The following is a 16,798-nucleotide window of genomic DNA, read 5'->3' as shown; positions in this document are numbered from 1 at the left end:
AGAGATCTGTCCAGTCATTGTATGGCTGCATGTGATGGGGGCAGTATCGTGATGTGATGAAGGGGGCACAAGTGGCAATCATGTGGAAGGAGCAGGTCCTCACAGCATCACAGAGTATTTAAGGACAGCAGTGTACTGGTCTTATGGGTGGCAGTGACCTGTCCAGTCATGTGATAATGTTCGTGAGAACAGGACTGCAAGTGACGGGGTAAAGTAAGGATGTGAGCAGGGCAGCACAGAGTATTTCAGGAGAGGAGTGTGCTGACCTGATGGGTGAAGTTTCATGGTGGAATGGAGGCAAGTGGGAGGTCACAGACTGAGAATGGATGGAGCGGGGGTCCTTCTGCAGCACAGAGTATTTCAGCAGAGGGATGGGCTGATCTTGTGTAGGGCAGTGACCTGTACCCGCATATGATGATGTTAGTGAGGACAGGGCTCCATGTGACGGGGGCAGTGTCCTGATATGAGGCAAGTGGAAGGTCACTGACTGAGAATGGATGGAGCGGGGGTCCTTCTGCAGCACAGAGTATTTCAGCAGAGGGATGGGCTGATCTTGTGTAGGGCAGTGACCTGTACCCGCATATGATGATGTTAGTGAGGACAGGGCTCCATGTGACGGGGGCAGTGTCCTGATATGAGGCAAGTGGAAGGTCACTGACTGAGAATGGATGGAGCGGGGGTCCTTCTGCAGCACAGAGTATTTCAGCAGAGGGATGGGCTGATCTTGTGTAGGGCAGTGACCTGTACCCGCATATGATGATGTTAGTGAGGACAGGGCTCCATGTGACGGGGGCAGTGTCCTGATATGAGGCAAGTGGAAGGTCACTGACTGAGAATGGATGGAGCGGGGGTCCTTCTGCAGCACAGAGTATTTCAGGAGAGTAGTGTGCTGAGCTGTCCATTCATGTATTGATATTAGTGAGGACCGGGATACATGTGACAGGGTCAGAGTTAAGATGTGAGGAGGGGAATAGAAACAAGGGAGCGATCACATGGAAGGAGCCAGCAGCAGCACAGAGTATTTCAGGGGGGAGACTGAACATATGGGTGGCGGTGACCTATTTACTCATGTGGTCATGTTAGTGAGGACAGGGATAATGACATGACATTGCCCCTGTCCTCACCTATTTGCAAGCTGCGTGATGTCCACCTTCAGACGTGTCGTTTTCTTACAGATGACTGTCCGCCCCCTCCTGCACCGTTCAACCACCGAATAGTGAGCATCAAGCAAGCCATCTTATCGTCCTGCTACACCGTGTGCCAGCATGAGGTCCTGGGAGGGTAAGCTGCGGCTCATGCACTCACATAGGGGCATGCAACCAGTGGCAGCGCTACAGCGGCCTCCATAACAAATCACACTCAGAAAGCAAAGCCGCCTGTCATAGGGCACTTGTCTCCTCTCCTGACTTGTCTGTTTAACTCAATAGTTGCATCTTACTATCGCCACCTTGTGGAAGTGGCCTATAAGTCATAGTCACAAGGTGGCGTTAGCGAGATGGTTCTCTTTCCTAGGGAGATACCTCCTTGTGGACCTCAGGAAGAGTTGTCAGATCTGGTGCTGCTAAAACCTTGTGGAAGGGAGCGCTGCGGAAACCAGCCCTCTGCTCCGGCACCACGCTGCCCCCTCAGGCGCGTCCAGACGTCAGGGTGCGGTAATGTGGGCGGTGCTCTGCTAGGATATACAGGGCAGCTGCGGTGGCAGAAACGTACTTTTTGTGCATAGGATGTAAGGGTCTGGAGTCTATACAGATATGAGGGTCTGGTCTGGAGTCTATACTGATAGGAGGGTCTGGTCTGGAGTCTATACCGATATGAGGGTCTGGTCTGGAGTCTATACTGATAGGAGGGTCTGGTCTGGAGTCTATACTGATAGGAGGGTCTGGTCTGGAGTCTATACTCATAGGAGGGTCTGGTCTGGAGTATATACTGGGAGGGGGGGGGGGTCTGGAGTCTATACTGATATGAGGGTCTGGTCTGGAGTCTATACTGATAGGAGGGTCTAGTCTGGAGTCTATACTGATAGGAGGGTCTGGTCTGGAGTCTATACTGATAGGAGGGTCTGGTCTGGAGTCTATACCGATAGAAGGGTCTGGTCTGGAGTCTATACCGATAGAAGGGTCTGGTCTGGAGTCTATACTGATAGGAGGGTCTGGTCTGGAGTCTATACCGATAGGAGGGTCTAGTCTGGAGTCTATACCGATAGGAGGGTCTGGTCTGGAGTCTATACTGGGAGGGGGGGGGGGGTCTGGAGTCTATACTGATAGGAGGGTCTGGTCTGGAGTCTATACTGGGAGGGGGGGTCTGGTCTGTAGTCTATACTGATAGGGGGGGGGGTCTGGTCTGTAGTCTATACCAATAGGGGGGGGGGTCTGGTCTGTAGTCTATACCAATAGGGGGTCTGATCCGTAGTCTATACTAATAAGGGGTCTGATCTGTAGTCTTTACTGATAGGAGGGTCTGGTCTGGAGTCTATACTGATATGAGGGTCTGGTCTGGAGTCTATACTGATAGGAGGGTCTGGTCTGGAGTATATACTGGGAGGGGGGGTCTGGAGTCTATACTGGGAGGGGGGGGGTCTGGTCTGGAGTCTATACAGATAGGAGGGTCTGGTCTGGAGTCTATACTGATATGAGGGTCTGGTCTGGAGTCTATACTGATAGGAGGGTCTGGTCTGGAGTATATACTGGGAGGGGGGGGGTCTGGAGTCTATACTGATAGGAGGGTCTGGTCTGGAGTCTATACCGATATGAGGGTCTGGTCTGGAGTCTATACTGATAGGAGGGTCTGGTCTGGAGTCTATACCGATAGAAGGGTCTGGTCTGGAGTCTATACCGATAGGAGGGTCTGGTCTGGAGTCTATACTGATAGGAGGGTCTGGTCTGGAGTCTATACTGATAGGGGGGGTCTGGTCTGGAGTCTATACTGGGAGGGGGGTCTGGTCTGGAGTCTATACTGATAGGGGGGTCTGGTCTGTAGTCTATACTGATAGGGGGGTTCTGGTCTGTAGTCTATACTAATAGGGGGTCTAATCTGGAATCTATACTGATAGTGGGGGTCTGGTCTGTAGTCTATACTAATAGGGGGTCTGGTCTGGAGTCTGTATTGATGGATCTGTGCTCTAGGGTTCTGTATAGATAGTAGGGGTCATTTACAAAGACGTAATTTACGCAGGTCTTTACATTGCCGGAGGATTTGCCTAGTTTATGATAAGGCGTGCACCAACAGTCCGACACCTGGAGTAAAAACTACTCCGCCACATGACTGATGCAGTTATTACTTGTTTTCAGGCATAAAATGGCCCCTGCCATGCGCGCTAAACTGCCAAGTGGTGAGGAAGTCATAAAAACACCCACGCGACAATGTTTAAAAAGTCGCAAAAAGGGGTCTTACGACATTTTCTTACTCCAATAACTGGTGTAAAAATGTTAGTAAATGACCCCAAGTATGTTGCGTCTGGGGTATATATAGATGGGGTCTTATCTGGGTTTTCTTAAGGTGTGGGGGTCGTAGGTTGTGTCTGGAGGTGGTGTCTGGGGTCTGTACTGATGGGGGTGGTGTCTGGTGTCTGTACTGATGGGGGGGGTGTCTGGGGTCTGTACTGATGGGGGGGTGTCTGGGGTCTGTACTGATGGGGGTGGTGTCTGGGGTCTGTACTGATGGGGGTGGTGTCTGGGGTCTGTACTGATGGGGGTGGTGTCTGGGGTCTGTACTGATAGGGGGGGTGTCTGGGGTCTGTACTGATAGGGGGGGTGTCTGGGGTCTGTACTGATGGGGTGGTGTCTGGGGTCTGTACTGATGGGGGTGGTGTCTGGGGTCTGTACTGATGGGAGTGGTGTCTGGGGTCTGTACTGATGGGGTGGTGTCTGGGGTCTGTACTGATGGGGGTGGTGTCTGGGGTCTGTACTGATGGGGTGGTGTCTGGGGTCTGTACTGATGGGGGGGTGTCTGGGGTCTGTACTGATAGGGGGGGTGTCTGGTGTCTGTACTGATGGGGTGGTGTCTGGGGTCTGTACTGATGGGGGTGGTGTCTGGGGTCTGTACTGATGGGGGTGGTGTCTGGGGTCTGTACTGATGGGGTGGTGTCTGGGGTCTGTACTGATGGGGTGGTGTCTGGGGTCTGTACTGATGGGGTGGTGTCTGGGGTCTGTACTGATGGGGTGGTGTCTGGGGTCTGTACTGATGGGGTGGTGTCTGGGGTCTGTACTGATGGGGTGGTGTCTGGGGTCTGTACTGATGGGGTGGTGTCTGGGGTCTGTACTGATGGGGGTGGTGTCTGGGGTCTGTACTGATGGGGTGGTGTCTGGGGTCTGTACTGATGGGGGGGGTGTCTGGTGTCTGTACTGATGGGGGGGGGGGTGTCTGGGGTCTGTACTGATGGGGGGGGTGTCTGGTGTCTGTACTGATGGGGGGGGGGGTGTCTGGGGTCTGTACTGATAGGGGTGGTGTCTGGGGTCTGTACTGATGGGGGGGTGTCTGGGGTCTGTACTGATGGGGGTGGTGTCTGGGGTCTGTACTGATGGGGGGGTGTCTGGGGTCTGTACTGATAGGAGGGGTGTCTGGGGTCTGTACTGATGGGGGGGTGTCTGTACTGATGGGGTGGTGTCTGGGGTCTGTACTGATGGGGTGGTGTCTGGTGTCTGTACTGATGGGGGTGGTGCCTGGGGTCTGTACTGATGGGGGGGTGTCTGGGGTCTGTACTGATGTGGGTGGTGTCTGGGGTCTGTACTGATGTGGGTGGTGTCTGGGGTCTGTACTGATGGGGTGGTGTCTGGGGTCTGTACTGATGGGGGTTGTATTTGGGGTCTGTACTGATGGGGGTGGTGTCTGGGGTCTGTACTGATGGGGGTGGTGTCTGGGGTCTGTACTGATGGGGGTTGTATTTGGGGTCTGTACTGATGGGGGTTGTATTTGGGGTCTGTACTGATGGGGTGGTGTCTGGGTTCTGTACTGATGGAGGGGGATTGTGTCTGGAGTCTGTACTGATGGGGTGGTGTCTGGGGTCTGTACTGATGGAGGGGGATTGTGTCTGGAGTCTGTACTGATGGGGTGGTGTCTGGGGTCTGTACTGATGGGGGTGGTGTCTGGGGTCTGTAATGATGGGGGTTGTATTTGGGGTCTGTACTGATGGGGGGGGTGTCTGGGGTCTGTACTGATGGGGGTGATGTCTGGGGTCTGTACTGATGGGGGTGGTGTCTGGGGTCTGTACTGATAGGGGGGTGTCTGGGGTCTGTACTGATGGGGGTGGTGTCTGGGGTCTGTACTGATGGGGGTGGTGTCTGGGGTCTGTACTGATGGGGGTGGTGTCGGGGGTCTGAACTGATGGGGGTGGTGTCTGGGGTCTGTACTGATAGGGGGGTGTCTGGGGTCTGTACTGATAGGGGGGGTGTCTGGGGTCTGTACTGATGGGGGTGGTGTCTGGGGTCTGTACTGATAGGGGGGGTGTCTGGGGTCTGTACTGATGGGGGGGGGTCTGGGGTCTGTACTGATGGGGGGGGTGTCTGGGGTCTGTACTGATGGGGGGGGTGGATGGGGTCTGTACTGATGGGGGTGGTGTCTGGGGTCTGTACTGATAGGGGGGTGTCTGGGGTCTGTACTGATAGGGGGGGTGTCTGGGGTCTGTACTGATGGGGGTGGTGTCTGGGGTCTGTACTGATAGGGGGGGGTGTCTGGGGTCTGTACTGATGGGGGTGGTGTCTGGGGTCTGTACTGATAGGGGGGGTGTCTGGGGTCTGTACTGATGGGGGGGGGGGTGTCTGGGGTCTGTACTGATGGGGGTGGTGTCTGGGGTCTGTACTGATGGGGGTGGTGTCTGGGGTCTGTACTGATGGGGGGGGGGGGTGTCTGGGGTCTGTACTGATGGGGGGGGTGTCTGGGGTCTGTACTGATGGGGGGGTGTCTGGGGTCTGTACTGATGGGGGGGGTGTCTGGGGTCTGTACTGATAGGGGGGGTGTCTGGGGTCTGTACTGATGGGGTGGTGTCTGGGGTCTGTACTGATGGGGGGGGGGGGTCTGGGGTCTGTACTGATGGGGGTGGTATTGGAAGTGTATTTTTATAGGTATGACAGTGGACAGATCCATGTCAACCTGAATGAAAACCTCCCTCCTTTACACTGCTGCCTGCATCCAGAGAACTGAAAACACAAAGCAAAACAGAAGGGAGGTTCATGTCAGAAGTCACAGAGTGGCGGCTTTATTGGGGAAAACTTTGGTGCATCTAATATATTGGGGTCAGTAATGAGAGTCGAGTGTATCAGGGTCCAGGACGTTCTCCTGAAATCAAACCCCTGAGTTTTCTCGCCGCATTAATTAACCGTGACATTTACGATTTGGCAGCGAAATTGAATTAGAAAACAGAAATGACTTCTCTTAAGATGTTTAATCCCGAAAACCGTCTGTTTCAAAACACCTACATGTTGTTTGTGTTGCGGTGTAAATGTCACGCAGATCCTCTCCTGAGCCAGCCGAATGTTTAACCCCCGGGTGGCGCACAAGTTACCAGCGGCGGGCAGAAATCGCCCAGTGCCAGGAGGCGACTGCTGAGACGTTAGGGAATTGCATAGAAAGCAACTCCCTGATACACGTCTCCCTAATGAACATGAAAACTGCACATCAGTAACAATGTTACTTCTGTACTTAGGGCAAGTTCAAACATGGCGGATCTTCGGTGCGCACCGCAGCAAATGACATTACGATGGAGTTTTATTAATAATAATAATATCAACATGTAAAAAAAACGTTATGATTTTCTTAAAATGTTTTGACGTTCAAATCCGCAGCACGCTCATTGTATAGATTTTCCCTGTGCACGATGATCGCCATCATGTACAAGAGCATGGAAATACGGGAAGGGGCTTTTCCAGAATGTGCATACTCAGGATAGGTCATCAATATCAGATCGGCGGGGGGTCGGACTCTCTGCAGCCCTGCCGATCAGCTGCACGAAGAGGCCATGGCGTTACGTTCATCGGTCACACGGTCTAGGCACAGGTCAGTCCTATTCAAGTGAATGGGGCTCAGCTGCAATACCAAGCACGGCCACTATCCAATGCACGGCGCTGTTAGGGTACATGCAAGCGTTTAGGATTCATGTGCGGAGAATTCGCACTGAAATCCGTAGGTGTTCGCAGGCAAATCTGTGCGGTCAATCAGCATCAATTGGTGCGGATTTTTACTAAGTGAATGAAGAAAATCCAGCCAGGAAAAATAAAATAAATTGACATCGCAGGTCAAAATCCGTGCGGAAAAATATCCGCATCGCGTGCATTGAGAATTTCAAATTCTCATAGAATACAAGGTACATGACCTACAGTGCGGATTTTCCGCGCGCAGTCCTGACCGTGTGCATTTAGCCCTAACTTGCAAGGAGGCCGCGGCCATCAGTGTAGCTCTGACAGCCATTGTTTCCTAAAACAGCTGATTTCCCCCCCCCCCCCCCCCCCCCCGATCTCATAAAAGGTCATCAATATATAAATCACGGAGATGTGTGCGATCACCGTTCTATCTACTGTCCTGCAGACTGACTCTCCACACCACACAGAAGGCATCTGCGTTGGTCCCATGTTCATATGTGCCCGCATTGCTTAACAAAATGATGTTTTAACATATGCAAATGAGCCACTAAGAGCAACGGGGGCGTTACCGTTGCACCTAGAGGCTCTGCTCTCTCTGCACTTTGATTGACAGGACCAGGAATTGAAATCCTCATCACACCTGGCCCTGTCGTATCAAAGTGCTGAGGATCTGACAGATACACTGGAAGGTGTAACGGTAACGCCCCCGTTGCTCCTAGAGGCTCATTTGCATATAATAAAACATCCTTTTTCTCAGCGATGCGGGCACATGAGACCAATGAACCAACACAGATGCCTTCAGCTACCAAGCACATATGTAACAGGTCAGCCAGTGTCATAGGGACAAAGCTGCTGACAGATGCCCTTTAAGCGGAGACTTGTCCAGGACTCTTGCAGCCGTGCTGCAGGCTGCCCCTCGATGGGACACAGACTTGTTTATCTCCTCCTAATCAGTCCTGCAGCTGTTACAGGCCGCCGTGTGCTCTCTGTATACGGATAATACGGCAGCTGGACCGTACCCCCTCTGTGCACGTCAGGATGTTTTTCCGCGGCCGATCTACTTACACCCGCGGCATGTGACTAAGGCGTACGGACAGCACCGCGCAGTGCATTACGCAGCTAGCCGACAGCTGGGCGAGCGGCTAATCCATTGTAAAGCGTGAGAAAGCCGAGATTCATGCTCCTGGTCTTTCGATGGTTTACCATGTCCCGGGGCTATTTATAAGCAGCGATAACAACAGCACTTTGACAAACTCCCAAAACATCTCCGAGGTCTTGCCTTAAAACATATCGTGCTCACAGGACACCCGTTGCGTAACTTTTTCCGTTGCGGCAGAGTGGGGGTTAACCACGGTGTCCTACATGTGTCCCCAGTTAACAGCAGAAACATAAGGATAAGACGGGATGTTATTTTGTATCCACCTTCCTGTGTCCGGCTTCATTTATATTTTTATACATGGATTTTTTTTTTTTTGTAGTCACCCATTTAAAGGGCAACTCCACCCAAAGAGGACCACGTCTCTATTGCTTTTCTTAGGTTATCTACGCAGTAGGATACCATCTCTCTATCTCCGTATGTATTTTGTTGTCCGCAAAAAAATACAGATGACGTCCGAGTGCATTCCGTATTTTGCGGAACGGAACAGCCGGCCCCTAATAGAACATTACTATCCTTGTCCGTAATGCGGACAATAATAGGACATGTTCTATTTTTTTGCGGAACGTAAATACGGACATGCAGAAATGGAATGCACACGGAGTACCTTTATTTATTTTTTTGTGGACACATTGAAATGAATGGTTCCGTAAAAAACGGAATGGACACAAAAAGAAAATACGTTCGTGTGCATGAGCCCTTAAAGGGGTGATCCCATGATTAATGTAAAAAATGAAAATTGTTTACATTAATTTACATTTTTTTATGATCATATAGCACATGACAGTCTCTTTCTAAAAAACTTGGAACCAGCCCTGCATCCCACATGGATCCATAGATCTCCCCATTCTTTGCTCTGCTAGATTTATATCAGGCTGATCGCTCAGGGGCGTGTCCTTTCTGCTGCAGCTAGGGGCGTGTCCTTTCTGCTACAGCTCAGGGGGCGTGTCCTTTCTGGTGGCAGTTGAAGGATGTAACTGAGAATGAGTGTCCATCTCAGTGAGCAAACAGCAGGTGGCGCTATACAGGTAGATTTTAGTGAATAACTCGGTGGCTATAATAAATGTTTAATTACAGGCAATTACAAAAGTATTCAGATCCAAGTGCTGGTTTAAAAAATGTAGAAGATTTTTCGTGGGACGACCCCTTTAAAGTTTTAACCCAATTTGGAATGCTGTTCTTGGAGTCAGTATTTGCCCCTGGTTAAAGGGTTGTCCAGCGGCCACTTACCCCAGCGGTTGCCCATTTGTACCTAGGTGACCAGGAGGGAAGTGGCTGCGGACATATGAGCGATCCATTAGCATTACATAGGAAATGGATCATTAGTCTGGATTCACATGCACAGTTTTTGATGCAGTTTTTTAGCCAGGAGTAATTTTATAGGAATGGAAAATATAAAGGGGCTGTGCCAAGATTTAAACTTATCTCCCATCAATAGGATAGTGATAAGTGTCTAGTCAGTAGGGGTCTGACCGCTGGGACCACCAGTGATCGCACCCAGGGGGTCCTGTGTCCTCCTGAATGCCATTCACTCTCTATGGGACTGACGAAGACAGCACTCGGCGATCTCCGGCTGCAGCAGCGGTAAAGTGCTGATCCATATATACAGGGAGACGCTGGACCCCCTTTCTCATGACCAGTGGGGTTCCCACCGATCAGACAAAGAAAAGATCATAACCCCAAGACAGTAGTCATGCTTCCGAGGAGTTATGGCAGTACCGCAGACTGAAATGGAAATATCTGGCTTTAGGTGGGTTAGTAGACAGCGGGAGCGCAAGAAAAACACACTTCCTATTCTGTACGGATCACTTCTCAGCAGTCATCTCATTATCATCACAGGCAGGATTACAATGACGGGTAACACTTATATAATGACGATAATGTCTGCGGAATATGTCAGTGCCAAATACAGTAAGTGAGTAAAACACTATACACATAACACAGGATCCACCATCAAAATAGAGTGATATCACAGCTCACCCCCTCCCCCTCCCTGCGCAATGATTTCTGCACACAGCACTCTCCCTTTAGAAATCAATGAACATCTCCAGACTACGGATTCCTGTGGCTGCTGTAAAGCAGATGTCTGAAAGCTGTTAGCAGCAGCTCGGGCAAGATGGCCGCCCCCCATAATCCTGCACAAGAGGTAGAATAACTTAGAATTGTTTTTTTGTTTATTAGTTTAAAAAAATAGGCCAAATATTTATTTATTTTTAATTTTTGCCGTCATAGCGCCATCTGGTGGACGTAGAAAATCCAATATACATCTAGGGCAGTGCGGGAATGCTTACTCTTCATGTTGATCCCTAGGGGGCGCTTTGGACAAGTTCACAAGTGTGTGGAAATCTCATCCGGGCTCCGACTGGCTGCAAAAATCATCAAGGTGAAAGCGCCCAAAGACAGGGTGAGTAGGGTGCCACGGGTGCACCCAACAGACAAAAGTTTTTATCTTGTATACCTTGAATCTAATTCCTCACCATTTAAATGACAACTGCTTGCTGTCAGTGAATGATAACATTCCTGTTTGCATCCAGAGACTGAAAACCCGGTACGAACCTAATGTACAGGCAGATTTATTGCGGAAATTTCATTTTGGCGGAGAGAGTCGTGGAAATTTCTGCTGCAAATCTGCTGCGTGTGAATTCACCCGAAGGGTTTGCTACAGACTGACTCCTAATGCATCAGCAGCGCAGATCTCTCTTTTGTCCTGATGGTTTGCTACAGTGTATCGGTGCAGGTAAAATCAGTCATCTTATAATCAGGCATCCTCAAACTGCGGCCCTCCAGCTGTTGTGAAACTACTACTCCCACAATGCCCTGCTGTAGGCTGTTCGGGCATGCTGGGAGTTGTAGTTTTGCAACAGCTGGAGGGCCGCAGGTTGAGCATGCCTGTTATATATGATGCTGTTTTGCAAACTTTTTTTTTGTTTTGTTGCATGATACCGGCAGGGGTCGGCGGTGACATATGAGCCACCGATAAGGGTCTGTTCACATTTCGCTTCATTTCACATTCAGTGCATGTGTTAGGAAAGCTCCCGGCGCATGCGCCAAATGCATCCGCAGGCCGCCATGCACTGTGAGGGACACAGTGTAAAAAAAATAATAGTTTTTTTATTAAACGAATTGCTTTTTACAACGTGAGTCAATGGCCGACAGGTGCCTACGCCCGAAGCAAAAAACAAAACAAAACGTAGAACTCTGAGGGCAGCTTTGGATGTGACTAGAGTATAACACAAGGCTTTTCCTTCCAGGCTGAAGTTTTTCGTGTTATTTTTGCATTAATGGGGGATTTCAGCGGTTTGAACCCCGGTGTGCGCCCTTTACCGCGGGGAGGTGGAATTCATTTGCATATTTATGAGGCTCTTAGCGGGAGAAGCTGCAGGCTCAGATCGGGGGACTGGTAAAGGGCAGCCTGGAAGCGCCGCTCGTCGGAACGACGCCTGCCGGCCTCTAATTATCCGTTTATTTACTCCTTCTCCTCAGACACCTGGATCACCAGACCCTTCATCCTCTTACACGGGGAGAACAAGGAGGAGGGAAATGCCACAGCCGCCGTGACCTGTCTTGTCTTTTTTTCTTCCTTGCAGGACGAGGTGAAGAACGAAATTAACGTGATGAATCAGTTAAATCACGTCAACCTGATCCAGTTATACGACGCCTTCGAGTGCAAGAACGACCTGACCTTAATCATGGAGTAGTATGTATGGAGCCGGCGGCGGGGAGGGGGGGGATGCTGCTGCAGGAATAGTAATAGAAGTCGCTGGGTCGCCCTCTTACTTAGGGCTTGTTTACACGAACGCATACAGCGGTTCCGCAATACACGGGTCACCAGCCGTACGCATTCTGCATCAAGTGAATGGGTCCGCAAATCCGGAGATGCGGTGCGGAACGGAACCCCACGGAAACACTACGGAGTGCTTCTGTGGTGTTTCGTTCCGCAAAAAAATAGCACTTTTATCTTTTTGCGTAACGGACAGATCGCGGACCCCATTCAAGTGAATAGGTCTGCGATCCGCATGCGGCTGCCCCGCGGTAAATGCCCGTGCCTTGCGGACCGCAGCACGGGCATGGAGCCCTTACGTTCTCATGAACAAGCCCTTATTGGAATGAAAAGCATTGAGCAGTTCTGCAACTTTATAATAGGCTTTTGTGTTTCGATTACTGACCATTTCCAAGATCTTGCTGTCAGTGAATGGAAGCAATCCCGTTGTATGCAGTTGGAATAGTTTATCAGTATTTTTTTTAACGGCCCTCTTCATAGTATACCTAGCACAGCGCCCCACATTGTATAGTGGCCGTGCTTGGTATTGCAGTTCAGTCCCATTTACTTGAATAGGACTGAGCTACACAAAGGCCTTGTGACCGATGGACGTGACATCACTGGCCGAGGAAGGGGCCCGAGCCCCGCAACGCCCTCCAACATCTGATCGGCACCCGGACTCAGACCCCCCACCCGTCACATATTGATCACCTATCCTATCAATATTTAAACCCCTTTCATTTTACCAGGAGTCTAGGAAAAGTAGATGGTGGCCATACTGGGGGTCCCCTCTCTTTAAGAGATTTTGTGTTTGCTTCCCTTCAGTCTGGACGGAGGGGAATTATTTGACAGGATCACGGATGAAAGTTACCACCTCACAGAGCTGGACGCCATCATGTTCACCAAACAGATCTGCGAAGGGATTTACTACGTGCACCAACAGTACATTCTACATCTGGACCTCAAGGTAATGTGCTATAACATGGGCGCCATTAAAGGGGTCATCACTACAACCTCTTTTTATGTGTCTAGCTGAGGATGACTTAAAGGGCATCTGTCAGCAGTTTTGTCCCTATGACACTGGCTGACCTGTTACATGTGCACTTGGCAGCTGAAGGCGTCTGTGTCGGTCCCGTGTTCTTATGTGCCCGCATTGCTGAGAAAAGTAATGTTTTTATATATGCAAATGAGCCTCTAGGTGCAATGGGGGCGTTGCCATTACACCTAGAGACTATGCTCTCTCTGCAACTGCTGCACCCTCTGCACTTTGATTGACAGGGCCAGATGTGATGACAATTTCACTGCCCGGTCCAGAGAGAGCGGCAGTTTCAGAGAGAGCAGAGCCTCTAGGTGTAACGGGAACGCCCCCGTTGCACCTAGAGGCTCATTTGCATATATTAAAACATCATTTTTCTCAGCAATGCGAACGTGGGACCAACACAGATGCCTTCAGCTGCCAGGTTCACATGTAACAGGTCAGCCAGTGTCATAGGCACAAATCTCCTGCCATTCCCATATAAAGGGCACGTCCATCATGGCAGTCATTTTTTATATATCTCCAATGCATCTAAAAAAAATAAAAATGAAGTAACAATGCATCTAATCCTGACTAAAAATCTCTTAATGTTTGGTATTTACACTTAATTGTTTCCACGGCAACAGACTACAAACTCTGTAGTCTGACCCTACACGTGGTCGAGATTTTTAAAAAGTCTCGCCCACTTTGCTGCCAATGTCAAAACACAAGTCCTTTGCAGAAAACCCACAGCCTATCCGTCTCGTGTGACGAAGTTATCCCACAAATTAAAAAATAAATAAACAAACATCTGGATGTAACTATCAATACAAAAAAAAAAAAAAGAAAAAATCTTTTTAGCCTGTTTCCTCCCCTCTCTGCAGCTCTGGTCTCTTCATTTTTTGTGGGTGGACAGTAGCTCATCACCTGCATCTCCCAGGAGTGCACTGCAGTCAGCTCTTACTCTGCTCCACACCAAATAGTCCCTCGCACGTAGCCCCAGCGACTCCACTAATTAGTAGCAGTACGACGTGTAATGCAATTTCTTTCTCCGCTGTCTAGAGAGAGATACAGACATATACTCCTATGGGTTTAAAAGTAGGGATAAATGAGTGAAAGGCGTCTGAGCCGCTTCATGCCAGCACTGGGAGGAGGAAGGGAGCAGGGAAGCTACTGAGCATGTGCGTCCACCACTGAATAGAGGAAGTGGACCAGAAGGAGAAACAGCAGGGGGCGCTACCAGAGAGGAATATGAAAGCCATACAATATTTGCATTGCATGTACTGTATATTGCAATAATACTTCATAGGAGACCCCCTTTAAGGGCAACTCATCGACTATGCACCCTGACACTGAACCTTCTTTGCCTCCTGCAGCCGGAGAATATTCTCTGCGTCAGTCGCACCGGGAACCAGATAAAGATTATAGACTTTGGGCTGGCCAGGAGGTGAGTGCTTGCAATCTGTCTCGTCCTCGGGTGGCCAATCGGAGCTGCCATTCATGACTCTGATCATTTGTGCTGATTTCTTAGGTACAAGCCACGTGAAAAGCTGAAAGTGAATTTCGGGACACCAGAGTTTTTGGCTCCAGAAGTGGTAAATTACGATTTTGTGTCCTTCCCCACGGACATGTGGAGTGTAGGAGTCATTACCTACATGCTGTGAGTCATGTGCTGGCTTGGGTGTCGCATGTTCTTATGAGTTCCTGAATCCTCTTTACAAACCTCTCACTGTAGACAATCGGGGGACCGCGGGGCGAAACTGAGCCGGGTCAGGGGCCACCGACAACCCAGTGTGCTTCTATGTTGGTTAAAGGGGCTGCCCGTTTTTCCAAAATCAGCATCAGTCTCTTCTATGGGCCTTGTGTGTAGTGTAGCTGAGACCCACCCAGCTGCAATACCAGACACAGCCCATAGGCAAGGGTGGCGCTGTTTTTGTGCGCAATCCCTTTTATTCTAAAGGGGGTTTTCCAGGCCCAAACATGTTGATGACCTATCCATAGGCGGGGGCCCAACACCCAGCACTCCCACGGATTACCTGTAACCGCATACCCAACCTAAACATATGCCATATAGTGGCCATTCTGGGTACTGCAGCTCAGCTCCCCTTGACTTGAGCTGATCGGTAGGATGCCAGATGTGAGACCCCCCTACCGATCTGATATTGGGTACCAATATGTTGTTTCTGGGAAAACTCCTTTAGGCCTCATGCACACAACAGTATTTTTTTGCGGTCCGCAAAAAGGGGGTTCCGTTGTTCCGTGTCCTTTTTTTTTTTACGTCTTCCTTTATTTTTGGAGGATCTCCAGACATGAAGGAAAGTAAAAAAAAATCTAAGTCAAAGTTGCCATGCAAATAATAGGAAAAAAACGGACGCGGACGACAATCTTGTGTGCCGGGGTTCCGTTGTCCGTGAAAAAAATAGGACAGGTCATATTTTTTTCACGGACTGGAAACACGGACGCGGATGACAAACGGTGCATTAGCCGAGCTTTCCACGGACCCATTGAAAGTCAATGGGTCCGCAGAAAATCATGGAAAACGGAACAACGGACACGTGCATGAGGCCTTAAGGTGGAGTTTACGTGTGTAACTGTTGGTGCATGCTGGGAGTTGTAGTTTCACAACACCTGGAAAGACGCAGGTTGGTGGCCAGTTAAAGGGAGTGTTCAGGGCTAGAAGAGCATGGCTGCCTCCTTTCAGAAATTGCTCCACACTTGTGAATGTGACCTGAGCTGTAATACCATAACTCACCTGTGGACAGGGGTGGTGCTGTTTTTCGAGGAAAGCAGCCATGTTTCTACAATCCCCTTTTAAATGTTACTGACACTGTTTCTCCGTTATCTCCCCGCGCTCAATACCCCATTCTTTTCTAGACTCAGCGGCCTGTCTCCGTTTTTGGGTGAAAGTGACGCAGAGACCATGAACTACATTGTGAACTGTAACTGGGATTTTGATGCAGAGACATTTGCTGAAGTGTCAGAAGAAGCCAAAGACTTTATTTCCAGATTGTTAGTGAAAGAAAAGAGGTAAAACGCCAATGAGTCCTATTACTTTCTTAAAGGGGATGTACAACCACTGCTGTAAATGATTTTCCTAGCTACTCCCTCCCTATAAATCAGGGATGCCCTACCTGCGGCCCTCCAGCTGTTGCAAAACTACAACTCCCAGTATGCCCTAATAGCTGTAAACTGTCCAGGCATGCTGGGAGTTGTAGTTTTGCAACAGCTGGAGGGCCGCAGGTTGGGCATCCCGGCTATAAATCAAGCATTGTAATCAGAGGAGAAGCCGCAGAGAGAGCAGGGACTCTGCACAGCTATAAGGCCTGGGTGACTCTGTGACTAAATGCTTGCTGAAAACGGCTTCGGTATCTGGTTTATGACCTGGAGCCGCCGCGGGACGTCAGGAGAAGCACAGGTCGCAGTGATTCAGCGAGAAGAGTGCTCAGCGGCTCTGTCTATTTATTGAGGACGGTTTCTATATCGTGTCTTCCAGCTGCAGATTGAGCGCCGGCCAGTGCCTGAAGCACGAGTGGCTCGCCGACCTGCCTCTAAAAGCCAAAAAATACAAGGTGCGCCTTAAGTCGCAGGTCTTGCTGCAGAGATACATGGCACAGAAGAAATGGAAGGTCAGTGGAAGAGTCGTGGAGAGAAACGCCAACCTCTAGATCGAGGGGACTAAAGGCGGCATTGCCAGATTGTACTTATACAGGGGGCCACAATAACATTTATTTATTTGCGTGCCAAAGAGTCCTCCCATACACACTGCCTACCATACAGTCCTTTCATACACACTGCCT

The 16,798-nt window shown here is 50.0% G+C and overlaps 1 protein-coding gene across 3 annotated transcripts in view; it reads left to right on the top strand.

The window, feature by feature from the left end:
• MYLK3 (myosin light chain kinase 3) overlaps positions 1–16,798 on the top strand; it is a 39,327-nt gene that overhangs the window by 17,813 nt on the left and 4,716 nt on the right. For all 3 annotated transcript variants that reach the window (XM_044269993.1, XM_044269994.1, XM_044269992.1), the window contains exons 5-12: positions 1,176–1,281; positions 10,537–10,630; positions 11,814–11,923; positions 12,812–12,953; positions 14,378–14,448; positions 14,533–14,661; positions 15,876–16,028; positions 16,495–16,627. In XM_044269993.1, the coding sequence (XP_044125928.1) occupies positions 1,176–1,281; positions 10,537–10,630; positions 11,814–11,923; positions 12,812–12,953; positions 14,378–14,448; positions 14,533–14,661; positions 15,876–16,028; positions 16,495–16,627 (938 nt within the window). The remainder of the gene's footprint in view (positions 1–1,175; positions 1,282–10,536; positions 10,631–11,813; positions 11,924–12,811; positions 12,954–14,377; positions 14,449–14,532; positions 14,662–15,875; positions 16,029–16,494; positions 16,628–16,798) is intronic.

This window comes from Bufo gargarizans, chromosome 10 (genome assembly GCF_014858855.1).
Source record: "Bufo gargarizans isolate SCDJY-AF-19 chromosome 10, ASM1485885v1, whole genome shotgun sequence".
NCBI classification, from domain to species: domain Eukaryota; kingdom Metazoa; phylum Chordata; class Amphibia; order Anura; family Bufonidae; genus Bufo; species Bufo gargarizans.
This window is presented reverse-complemented; position numbering and strand designations above follow the sequence as displayed.